We start from the raw sequence: 13,088 nt of genomic DNA, 5'->3' as shown, positions 1-13,088 counted from the left end.
AAAGGTAAATCATGCTTGACTAATCTACTGGTATTTTTTGAGGATGTAACTGGTAGAATAGATAAGGGAGAACCAGTGGACGTGATGTATTTGGACTTTCAGAAGGCTTTCGATAAGGTCCCGCATAAGAGATTGGCGTGCAAAGTTAAAGCACATGGGATTGGGGGTAAGGTACTGACTTGGACAGAGAACTGGTTGGCAGACAGGAAGCAAAGATTTGGAATAAACGGGTATTTTTCCGAGTGGCAGGCAGTGACTAATGGGGTACCGCAGGGATTGGTGCTAGGACCCCAGCTATTCACAATATATATTAATAATCTAGACGAGGGAACTAGATGTAATATCTCCAAGTTTGCAGACGACACAAAGCTGGGTGGGCGTGTGTGCTGTGAGGAGGATGCTGAGAAACTCAAGTATGATTTGGACAGGTTGGGTGATTGGGCAGATGCATGGTAGATGCAGTATAACATGGATAAATGCGAGGTTATCCACTTTGGTGGCAAAAACAGGAAGACAGATTATTATCTGAACGGCAATAGATTGGGAAAAGGGGAAGTGCAACGAGACCTGGGTGTCCTTGTGCACCAGACGCTGAAGGTAAGCATGCAGGTGCAGCAGGCGGTTAAGGCGGCAAATGGTATGTTGGCCTTCATAGCGAGAGGATTTGAGTACAGGAGCAAGGATGTCTTGCTGCAGTTGTACAGGGCCTTGGTGAGACCACACCTTGAGTATTGTGTGCAGTTTTGGTCGCCTTATCTGAGGAAGGATGTTCTTGCCATGGAGGGAGTACAGCGAAGATTCACCAGACTGATACCTGGGATGGCAGAATGACGTATGAAGAGAGATTGTGTCGATTAGGCTTATATTCACTAGAGTTTAGAAGAATGAGAGGGGATCTCATTGAAACTTATAAAATTCTAACAGGACTTGACAGACTAGATGCAGGAAGGATGTTCCCGATGGCGGGGGAGTCCAGAACCAATGTTCACAGTCTAAGGATAAGGGGTAGGCCATTTAGGACAGAGATGAGGAGGAATTTCTTCACCCAGAGAGTGGTGAACCTGTGGAATTCTCTACCACAGAGGCAGATGAGGCCAACTTATTAAATATATTCAAGAAGGAGTTAGATATATTTCTTACAGCTAAAGGGATCAAGGGATATGGGGAGAAAGCAGGGACGGGGTACTGAATTTGGATGATCAGCCATGATCTCATTAAATGGCGGAACAGGCTCGAGGGGGCCGAATGACCTACTCCTATCTTCTATGTTACAATATTTGCTCTTTGAAGTATGAAAGCAAATCAGGCACAATTAGCTGAAATGCCGCCGATTTCTATTTGTGGAATCCTATCAACCTCAATGGAAGCAATAATGTAATACAATAGACAAATTAAAATACAGTCCCCATCGCTTGTAAGGGGAATGTTCGTGCCAATACGATTAGCCTGCTATATGCGATTTGTCCGCTATAACGTTTAACAGGCGTTCTGGCAGGTGAGCACCCAAAATAAGACTTTTAATAAGATGGCATTGCAAGTGTAAAGAACACTGCTGAGCTCAAAGGGCCAGCAGAGAATATTAGGACAGGTGTAAGGAATGTGTCATTAGGACACCTGAAGGATGTTTAAAGTCTCTGACTGGGTGTTGCCAGAGCTTTCTACTTCTGACTCGAAAGCTGCCGTTAAGTGTTTGCAGCAGACAACTTAATCAAAGAAACAGCCCATTGTTTTAATTATGTAGTAAACGCCAGCTAGGATTTGCAGAGCACAATGTAAAGTAACAAAGGCTAAACTTAATTGGTGAAAGAATTGCTTTTTGGAGGGTATCAGATTGAATAATAAAAAATACATTTAGGCCAGTAAAAAAAGTTCTTCAAATCACATGAGTTGGCAGGAGTGAGTAAACACAGCTGTCTCTGCCCAAAGGAAATGATGCGCGAATGACACTATAACCGGCAACTTTGAAATTGACGCCAATGCAAATGGTCACCATGCGACAAATTGAAGTTAGTTTTATAAAAGCTCCGCTGTCCTGTGATTCTACAACAGTCAAGTATTGCTAACAAGTTGCACCACCTTGAAACCAATTTACTAATAAACAGGGGTGATGATGGACAGACCATTCAGGTTGAACGCAGGCGGAAACACCCAGTCAAAAACTGTCAGAACAAAAAACATAAGAAATAAGAGCAGGAGTTGGCGATTCGGCCCCTCGAGCCTGCTCCGCCATTCAATAAGATCATGGCTGATCATCGACCTCAACTCCACTTTCCTGCACTATCTCCATATCCCTTGATTCCCCTAGGGGTAGGTTTTGCCGAACCTGTCGGGAAGGCGGCGGGACTTCCCCTTTCAGGTTTTTGACCCGCCTACTTAGACGTCCGGCCAACCCGCGTGATTGTCCCTTGATTGACCTTGTTGAGCCCGCCCAGCGAGCTCAGCAGGCCAATTAAGGGCCACCCGGCAACAGGTGACGTCACAGACTCCAATTTCATCTGTCAAGAGATCTTGACAGATGAAATATCAGTGTCTCACAGCTGTTTGAAGCTGTGAAACACTGACACTCTGAGTTCTGACATGTGTCATTCTGCACAGACTCATTTAGAACTCTCACCGACACTCAAAGCTGAAGGCTGTCACTTTTCACAGATCGCAGCCATTCAGTTTTAAGTGCCGGGTGAGTGATGCAGCTCCCGACGGCTACAGGAAGAAAGGCTGTTAAGGTAAGTTAAAGTTCTTTACACAGTTTAGACACACCAAACACACTTACCTTTACACTCATGCACCCATCATTCACCTGAGCGCCGACATCGCGACCCCTCCAACTCCTTCAACCCGACGGCCCGCCGCTCCAACCTGGCGTGGTTTGGAGCCGTCGGGAAACCCACACGAAACCCCTCAAAATAGGGATTAGGCTAAAAACTGCCTGTTAACTACAGGAAACTTTGTGCTATCCGGCACCGACAGGACTGAGCTGTTGCCGTTCCCTCAAAACTGCCGGACACTCCAGCTCTAATGTTGAAGCATACGGAGGTTTTCATCTCCGTATCTGACAACAAACACTGTTGCTTAGCAACAGCTTCTAAACAGTCGGCTGCAGCTGCAAGCATCTCTAGCTGAAGCTGTTGCTATAGCTACAGAGCTTGCAGTGCCTGACTGGGGAAAAAAAAAAAGCAACGAAAAGAAAAAAAACGGCTCCTGATTTTTGCCGGTGGCTCGAGCTTGCTGGACATTTAGCCTCCGGATAACACAAAGTTTCCTGTACCTGTTAACAGGGAGATAATTGGCACTAATCCCTTCCCGCCTGGTTTCGGCAGGTCCCAGTGTGGGGCGGGTACCCGCCGCCCCTGAAACTTACGTGGGCCGGGGTTTTGGGCAGGATGGTGGCGGGAAACAAGGATAAAAGCAAAAGATAGGAAGGAGAAAAACAAAAGTGGCAGTCAGAGAAATCAACGGTTTAAATCAAACATGGCCACAGTAAATAATAATTCTAATAGGTCTAAGAGCGTTAAAAAAACAAGCCTGAAGGCTTTGTGTCTTAATGCGAGGAGCATTTGTAATAAGGTGGATGAATTGGCTGCGCAAATAGAGGTAAACAAAAATGATTTGGTTGGGATTACGGAAACGTGGCTCAAAGATGGCCAAGACTGGGAACTCAATATCCAGGGGTATTCGATATTCAGGAAAGATAGGCAAAAAGGAAAGGGAGGTGGGGTAGCATTACTGGTTAAAGAAGGGATTAACACTATTGTAATGAAGGATATTAGCTCTGATGATGTGGAATCTGTATGGGTAGAATTGAGGAATACTAAGGGGAAAAAACGTTAGTGGGAGTGGTATATAGACCTCCAAACAGTAAGGCGGAGGTTGGGGATGGCATTGAAAGGGAAATTAAAGAAGCGTGCAATAAGGGCACAGCAGTCATCATGGGTGACTTTAATCTACATATAGATTGGGCCAACCAAATTAGTAACAATACTGTGGAGGAGGAATTCCTGGAGTGTTTACGGGATGGTTTCCTGGACCAAGATCACAGAAATCACAGAAACCACAGTGCAGATCGAGGCCATTTCGGCCCATCGAGCCTGCACCGACGCATATCCCACCCGATCCCCGTAACCCCTACACCAACGCATATCCCACCCTATCCCCGTAACTCCATGTATTTAATCCCCCTAACACTAAGGGTCAATTTATCATAGCCAATCAACCTAACCCGCACATCTTTGGACTGTGGGAGGAAACCGGAGCACCCGGAGGAAACCCACGCAAACACGGGGAGAATGTGCAAACTCCACACAGACAGTCGCCCGAGGCCGGATTTGAACCCGGGTCCCTGGTGCTGTGAGGCAACAGTGCTAACCATTATGCCACCGTGCTGATGTCGAGGAACCAACCAGAGATCAGGTCATCTTAGACTGGGTATTATGTAACGACAAAGGATTAATTAGCAATCTTGTTGTACGAGGCCCCTTGGGTCGGAGCGATCATAACATCATCGAATTCTTCATTAAGATGGAGAATAAAGTAGTTGACTCAGAGACTAGGGTCCTCAATTTAAATAAAGGAAACTACGATGGTCTGAGGAGCGAGTTGGGTAGGATTGATTGGGGAATGGCACTCAAAGGGGTGATGGTGGATAGGCAATGGCAAACATTCAAAGACCGAATGGATGAGCTACAGAATTTGTTCATCCCAGTTTGGCATAAAAATAAAACAAAAGGTGACTCAACCGTGGCTAACAAGGGAAATTAGGGATAGCATAAGATCCAAGGAGAGGACATATAAATTGGCCAGAAAAAGCAATAATCCTGAGGATTGGGAGCAGTTTAGGATTCAACAAAGGAGGACAAAGGGATTAATTAAGAAAGAGAAAATAGAATATGAGAGTAAGCTTGCAGGGAACATAAAAACTGACTGTAAAAGCATTTATAGATATGTGAAGAGAAAAAGATTGGTGAAGTCAAGCGTAGGTCCCTTGCAGTCAGAATCAGGGGAATTTATAATGGGGAACAAAGAAATGGCAGACCAACTAAATACATATTTTGGTTCTGTCTTCACAAAGGAGGACACAAATAACCTCCCAGAGATGCCGGGGAACATAGGGTCTGATGAAAGGGTGGAACTGAAAGAAATCAGTATTTGTAGGGAAATGGTGTTAGGAAAATTGATGGGACTGAAGGCCGATGAATCCCCAGGGCCTGATAATCGACATCCCAGGGTACTTAAGGAAGTGGCCCTAGAAATAGTAGATGCATTGCTGGTCATCTTCCAGAACTCGATAGATTCTGGAACAGTACCCATGGATTGGAGGGTAGCTAATGTTACCCCACTATTCAAAAAAGGTGGTAGAGAAAAAGCGGGTAATTATAGACCGGTAAGCCTGACATCAGTAGTGGGGAAAATGCTAGAGTCCATTATAAAAGGTGTAATAGCAGAGCACTTGGAAAGCAGCGACAGGATCGGACAAAGTCAACATGGATTTACAAAAGGTAAATCGTGCTTGACTAATCTACTGGAATTTTTTGAGGATGTAACTGGTAAAATAGATAAGGGAGAACCAGTGGATGTGGTATATTTGGACTTTCAGAAGGCTTTCGGTAAGGTCCCGCATAAGAGATTAGCGTGCAAAATTAAGGCACATGGGATTGGGGGCAAGGTATTGACTTGGATAGAGAACTGGTTGGCGGACAGAAAGCAAAGAGTTGGAATAAACGGGTCGTTTTCCGAGTGGCAGGCAGTGACTAGTGGGGTACCGCAAGGATCGGTCCTAGGACCCCAGCTGTTCACAATATATATTAATGATCTGGACGAGGGAATTGGATGTAATATCTCCAAATTTGCAGACGACACAAAGCTGGGTGGGTGGGTAAGCTGTGAGGAGGATGTCGTGAAACTCCAGTACGATTTGGACAGGTTGGGTGATTGGGCAGAAACATGGCAAATGCACTATAATGTGGATAAATGTGAGGTTATCCACTTTGGTGGCAAAAACAGGAAGGCAGATTATTATTTGAATGGCAATAGATTGGGAGAAGGGGAAGTGCAAAGAGACCTGGGTGTTATTGTGCACCAGTCGCTGAAGGTAAGCATGCAGGTGCAGCAGGCGGTTAAGAAGGCAAATGGTATGTTGGCCTTCGTAGCAAGAGGGTTCGAGTACAGGAACAAGGATGTCTTGCTACAGTTGTACAGGGCCTTGGTGAGACCACACCTTGAGTATTGTGTGCAGTTTTGGTCACCTTACCTGAGGAAGGACGTTCTTGCCATGGAGGGAGTGCAGCGAAGATTCACCAGGCTGATACCTGGGATGGCAGGAATGACGTATGAGGAGAGATTGTGTCGATTGGGCTTATACTCACTGGAGTTTAGAAGATTGAGAGGGGATCTCATCGAAGCCTATAAAATTCTGTCAGGTCTGGACAGACTAGATGCAGGAAGGATGTTTCTGATGGCCGGGGAGTCCAGAACCAGGGGTCATAGTTTAAGGATAAGGGGTAAGCCATTTAGGACTGAAATGAGGAGGAACTTCTTCACCCAGAGAGTGGTGAACCTGTGAAATTCTCTGCCAGAGGGCGGTGGAGGCCAGTTCATTAAATATATTCAAAAAAGAGTTGGATATATTTCTTAAGGCTAAAGGGATCAAGGGATATGGGGAGAAGGCAGGAACGGGTTACTGAATTTGGATGATCAGCCATGATCTCATTGAATGGCGGAGCAGGCTTGAAGGGCCGAATGGCCTACTCCTGCTCCTATCTTCTATGTTTCTATGGACCCCCAAATTCGGGATTTCCCCCCCCGCTTCCCCCACACACGCCTGAAACCCCGCCTGACGGCTGCCCGAAAATCTAGCTCCTAGAGTCCAAAAATCTATCGATCTCAGCCTTGAATATATTCAAAGACTCAACATTCACAGCCCTCTGGGGCAGAGAATTCCAAAGATTCACAACCCTGAGTGAAGAAATTCCTCCTCATCTCAGTTTTAAATGGCTGACCCCTTATCCTGAGACTTTGCCCCCTAGTTCTAGACACTCCAGCCAGGGGAAACAACCTCTCAGCATCTACCCTGTCAATCCCCTTCAGAATCTTGTATGTTTCGATGAGATCACCTCTCATTCTTCTGAACTCCACAGAGTATAGGCCCAATCTACACAATCACTTCCCATAGGACAGCCCTCTCATCCCAGGAATCAATCTAGTGAATCTTCGTTGCACCGCCTCCAAGGCAAGTATATCCTTCCTTAGATAAGGAGACCAAAACTGTGCGCAGTACTCCGGGTGTGGTCTCACCAAGGCCCTGTACAATTGTAGTAAGACTTCCTTACTCTTATACTCCAACCCCCTTGCAATAAAGGTCAACATGCCATTTGCCTTCCTTATTACTTGCTGCACCTGCATGCTAGCTTTCTTACACGAGGACACCCAAATCTCTGAACACCAACATTTAAAAGTTTCTCACCATTTAAAAAATATTTTGTTTTTCTGTTCCTCCTACCAAAGTGAATAACCTCACATTTTCCTACATTATACTCCATCTGCCACCTTACTGCCCACTCACTGGGCCCGATTTTGTGGATCGTGTGGGAAATGGGCGGGTTCCCCGAATGTGGGGTTCCGACCTGAAAAAAAAATGGGTCAGCCAGCTGCATGCAATTTTCCCTCAAGTGGCCAATTCATTCCCAGCGTGTGGGCAGCCTTGCTAATTGTCAATTTCCAGTCAGAAAGCCCCACAGTATGATGTCATCATTCGTGGTGCTTTCAAGGTCCACAGCAAGCACTGCATCGGCTTCCAAACGAACCATGCAGGATGGCAGAGGAGCCTGCAGCAGCTGTGGCCAGTGCCAGACCCCGAGCTGCCTCCAAATTCGACGAGGCTTCACTGCAGGCATTATTGGATGGGGTTAGGGCCCACAGGGAGGTCCTCTTCCCTAGGTCAGGGAGGAAGAGGCCTCCCACAGAGCAATGCTGCATGGATGCAGGTGTCAGCAGATGCTAAGTCGCTGGGAGTCACCAGTTACATCTCTAACTCCTTCCTTTACTCCCCCACAGTACCATCCAGAGCCCCCATCCTCACTGTGGAGGAGGAAGAGGCTGTGCAGCCAGACTCCTCAGAGCAAGCTCCAACCTCTGAGGGCGCAGCATCAGCAGAAGTAAGCGCACCCAGCACCAGCACTCACACCTCGGGGGGACCTTCGGGACATAGAGTAGTGTTGTCACCCGGTGTTTCACAGCTCACAAGTGAGCCTCAGCAGATTCTGGAGACAGGGACAGCAGTGGAGAGTCCTCGTCGGAGGGCGCAGGGCTCTGCCAGCTCAGCTGCGCTGCATGTCGACCCTCTGCCTCTGGGTCCATCCGCAAGAGAAGAGGTGATGGATCTCCATGCACAGATGCAGGAGTCTCTGGCAGGTTTTGTCTCCAGGGTCGCTGCGAGTGTGGAGCGAATGGAGGAGTCCATAGCGACCATGAGCAGAGCCTTTGTGGAGTCATTGGCGCATGAACGCATCACCATGGAAAGGTTGGCAACCTCCATGGAGGAGAGAAGTTGCCAGGGTACGGAAAACATGGTGAGTGCTCATAAGAGAATGACATCTCTTGAGGAGCGATGGGCATCTATTGCACAGAGAAACCAGACCTTCGTGGAAGTCCTTCCGAGTAGGACTGCCAGTGCAGAAACGGGTCCCCATGGCCCCCTAATGTGTAGCAAGGTGCTCTCAAGCCACTTCCAAGCGCTGGCCCCTTCTGACCTGTGCAGCTTCAGGTGAGTGAGCAGCAGCCTGGTGCTCCTGTTGCTGATCCTGGTTCTGCTGCTGCTGCTGGAGATCCTCTAATGGCAAGAAGGGAAGGAGAAAAAGGCGTCCCATGCTTCTGGTAGATACCTCCGCTGAGGAAGTGCTGAGTGAGGGTGGCAAGAGGGGCTTCCCAGGAGCTCACATTGGAGAAGTGTGTGAGGCTCCAACCTTCCACAGCTGTGCCTAAGCCATGAACAAGTAGCCCCAAGCCTGCAACAACAAGGTCCTTCAACATACAAATGCTCTCCGTTTAAATCTCAGCTTTCCCAAATGACCAGCAGCTGATAGCAAGCAAGCCGGGATGCTGCACGCCAGGTTTCATCAGCAGGGTTCCCCGCAGGCGTGTTTAGCGTGGGGATCCCTTGAAAATAGCAAGGGCCCCTTAAAATGGCATTAAATATGCCAATAATTGCTGATTAGGGTCCCGACGGCCAGTCCCGCCAGCGGCGGGCGGGACTGATTCGGGTCACAAAGAAACGGCGGTCCGAAAGTCAGACGGGGCGGGGAATCAGGCCGGGGGGGGGGGGGGGGGGGGGGGGTCGCGACCCCCTATTTCTGCGATTTTCGGCCCCCGCCCGCCTGAAAACCCGCCCGACAGCTGGCAGAAAATCGGGGCCACTTAGTCTATCTATATCCCTTTGCAAACTCGGTGTTCTCCTCACAGCTTACTGTCCCACTTAGCTTTGTATCGTCAGCAAACTTGGATATATTATACATCATCTAGGTCATTAATATAGATTGTAAATAGCTGAGGCCCCAGCACTGATCCTTGCAGCACCCCACTAGTTACAGCCAGCCAACCTGAAAAAGACCCGTTTATCCCGACTCTGTTTTCTGTCTGTTAACCGATCCTCTATCCATGCTAATACATTACCACCAACACCATGAGCCCTTATCTTGTATAATAACCTTTTATGTGGCACCTTATCGAAAGCCTTTTGGAAATCCAAATATATTACATCCACTGGTTCCCCTTTATCTACCCTGCTGTTTTTATATTTCTTGCTAGTCAGAACACAGAGCGTTCACCGACACAGACACCCTGGACCACAGGGCGTTCACCGACACAGACACCGACACCCTGGACCACAGGGCGTTCACCGACACAGACACCCTGGACCACAGGGCGTTCACCGACACAGACACAGACACCCTGGACCACAGAGCGTTCACCGACACAGACACCGACACCCTGGACCACAGGGCGTTCACCGACACAGACACCCTGGACCACAGGGCGTTCACCGACACAGACACCGACACCCTGGACCACAGGGCGTTCACCAACAGACACCCTGGACCACAGGGCGTTCACCGACACAGACACCCTGGACCACAGGGCGTTCACCGACACCGACACAGACACCCTGGACCACAGGGCGTTCACCGACACAGACACCCTGGACCACAGGGCGTTCACCAACAGACACCCTGGACCACAGGGCGTTCACTGACACAGGCACCCTGGACCACAGAGCGTTCACCAACAGACACCCTAGACCACAGGGCGTTCACCGACACCGACACAGACACCCTGGACCACAGGGCGTTCACCAACAGACACCCTGGACCACAGGGCGTTCACCGACACAGACACCCTGGACCACAGGGCGTTCACCGACACAAACACCCTGGACCACAGGGCGTTCACCAACAGACACCCTGGACCACAGGGCGTTCACTAACACAGGCACCCTGGACCACAGAGCGTTCACCAACAGACACCCTAGACCACAGGGCGTTCACCGACACAGACACCCTGGACCACAGGGCGTTCACCGACACCGACACAGACACCCTGGACCACAGGGCGTTCACCGACACCGACACCCTGGACCACAGGGCGTTCACCAACAGACACCCTAGACCACAGGGCGTTCACCGACACAGACACCCTGGACCACAGGGCGTTCACCGACACCGACACAGACACCCTGGACCACAGGGCGTTCACCAACAGACACCCTGGACCACAGGGCGTTCACCGACACAGACACCCTGGACCACAGGGCGTTCACCGACACAGACACCCTGGACCACAGAGCGTTCACCGACACAAACACCCTGGACCACAGGGCGTTCACCAACAGACACCCTGGACCACAGGGCATTCACTAACACAGGCACCCTGGACCACAGGGCGTTCACCGACACAGACACCCTAGACCACAGGGCGTTCACCGACACAGACACCCTGGACCACAGGGCGTTCACCGACACCGACACAGACACCCTGGACCACAGGGCGTTCACCAACAGACACCCTGGACCACAGGGCGTTCACCAACAGACACCCTATACCACAGGGCGTTCACCGACACAGACACCCTGGACCACAGGGCGTTCACCGACACCGACACAGACACCCTGGACCACAGGGCGTTCACCGACACCGACACCCTGGACCACAGGGCGTTCACCAACAGACACCCTAGACCACAGGGCGTTCACCGACACAGACACCCTGGACCACAGGGCGTTCACCGACACCGACACAGACACCCTGGACCACAGGGCGTTCACCGACACCGACACCCTGGACCACAGGGCGTTCACCAACAGACACCCTAGACCACAGGGCGTTCACCGACACAGACACCCTGGACCACAGGGCGTTCACCGACACCGACACAGACACCCTGGACCACAGGGCGTTCACCGACACCGACACCCTGGACCACAGGGCGTTCACCAACAGACACCCTAGACCACAGGGCGTTCACCGACACAGACACCCTGGACCACAGGGCGTTCACCGACACCGACACAGACACCCTGGACCACAGGGCGTTCACTGACATCCTTGCAGCACAGCTGTCATTGGTCAACATGCAGGTTAGGAAAGGTTACTTACGTTTCCAGCAATTTCGTTGAGTTTTTCTTTGTTGTTGCACAGACCCGATCCAAGGCCACCGAGCGCGTAAGCTGCCCGCACCATGACAGGATATCCGATCTTCTCGGCTGCCTGGAAGGCATCCTCCAGCTGTAGATTTAAGGAGTCATTAGTAGAGCTTGGAATGGATGCCTTCGCTCCTCAGATACCACTTGTCAAACATCAGTCTCACTCCAAAATCAAACCTTACCCCTTGAAAAACAAACACACAGGTTGCACTCCAACGTTTGCTTTATAAGTGCAGCCTACACAGAAAGAAATTCTTGCTATTGAACTTCATCAGGCCTCAAACCGCTTCACACACAGCAGATCACCTTTTGAGCTGCATTCACACACAGCAGCCATGTTGCACCGAGCACAGTCCCATAAACACCCACGAGAGATGGACAACCAGTTTTTCTGTGGTGGTGGTGGGGTTGTTGAGGGAGAATTTCCCCCAATAGTGCAGTGGGATCTTGAACATTCAGCTGAAGGGGTGGGTTTCACAGTCCACCCAATGGACAGCACCTCCAACAATGTAACATTCCCTCAGTGCTGCACTGAGGTGTCAATCTCGTTCACACACTCAATCACAGCGTCTTGGAATCACAATCTTCTGGCTCATTCTCGGATTCCTACAGCTCTGCTCATGGGCCTTTCTCCAGGAAAGGACAGGGGTTACAAAATATAAACTTTAGATATAAAACACTTGTTCAAGTGCCTTAACTATTAGAAAGAAATCACTTCAGATTCTGTAATTGGGGAATAATCCTTCAAATCAGGTCAAGCTAGAATCAAGGAATTTTACAGGAATCTTTTAGGAACACCGGCCCATTCCCAACCAGAACCTCCACCGGCCCATTCCCAACCAGGGGCACCCCCGGCCCAGTCCCCAACCAGGGGCACCCCCGGCCCAGTCCCCAACCAGGGGCACCCCCGGCCCAGTCCCCAACCAGGGGCACCCCCGGCCCAGTCCCCAACCAGGGGCACCCCCGGCCCAGTCCCCAACCAGGGGCACCCCCGGCCCAGTCCCCAACCAGGGGCACCCCCGGCCCAGTCCCCAACCAGGGGCACCCCCGGCCCAGTCCCCAACCAGGGGCACCCCCGGCCCAGTCCCCAACCAGGGGCACCCCCGGCCCAGTCCCCAACCAGGGGCACCCCCGGCCCAGTCCCCAACCAGGGGCACCCCCGGCCCAGTCCCCAACCAGGGGCACCCCCGGCCCAGTCCCCAACCAGGGGCACCCCCGGCCCAGTCCCCAACCAGGGGCACCCCCGGCCCAGTCCCCAACCAGGGGCACCCCCGGCCCAGTCCCCAACCAGGGGCACCCCCGGCCCAGTCCCCAACAGGGGCACCCCCGGCCCAGTCCCCAACAGGGGCACCCCCGGCCCAGTCCCCAACAGGGGCACCCCCGGCCCAGTCCCCAACAGGG

General features: G+C 50.8%; 1 protein-coding gene across 1 annotated transcript in view; it reads right to left on the bottom strand.

Annotated features, from left to right (window-relative positions):
- Window positions 1–13,088, bottom strand: part of LOC147081737 (carbamoyl-phosphate synthase [ammonia], mitochondrial-like) — a 195,295-nt gene that overhangs the window by 129,612 nt on the left and 52,595 nt on the right. Inside the window, exon 16 of the mRNA XM_085980733.1 lies at window positions 11,641–11,769. Within this exon, the coding sequence (XP_085836859.1) occupies window positions 11,641–11,769 (129 nt within the window). The remainder of the gene's footprint in view (window positions 1–11,640; window positions 11,770–13,088) is intronic.

This window comes from Somniosus microcephalus, unplaced genomic scaffold, assembly GCF_052327205.1.
Source record: "Somniosus microcephalus isolate GS21.2 unplaced genomic scaffold, FLI_Smic_1.0 scaffold481, whole genome shotgun sequence".
In the NCBI taxonomy this organism is placed as follows: domain Eukaryota; kingdom Metazoa; phylum Chordata; class Chondrichthyes; order Squaliformes; family Somniosidae; genus Somniosus; species Somniosus microcephalus.
This window is presented reverse-complemented; position numbering and strand designations above follow the sequence as displayed.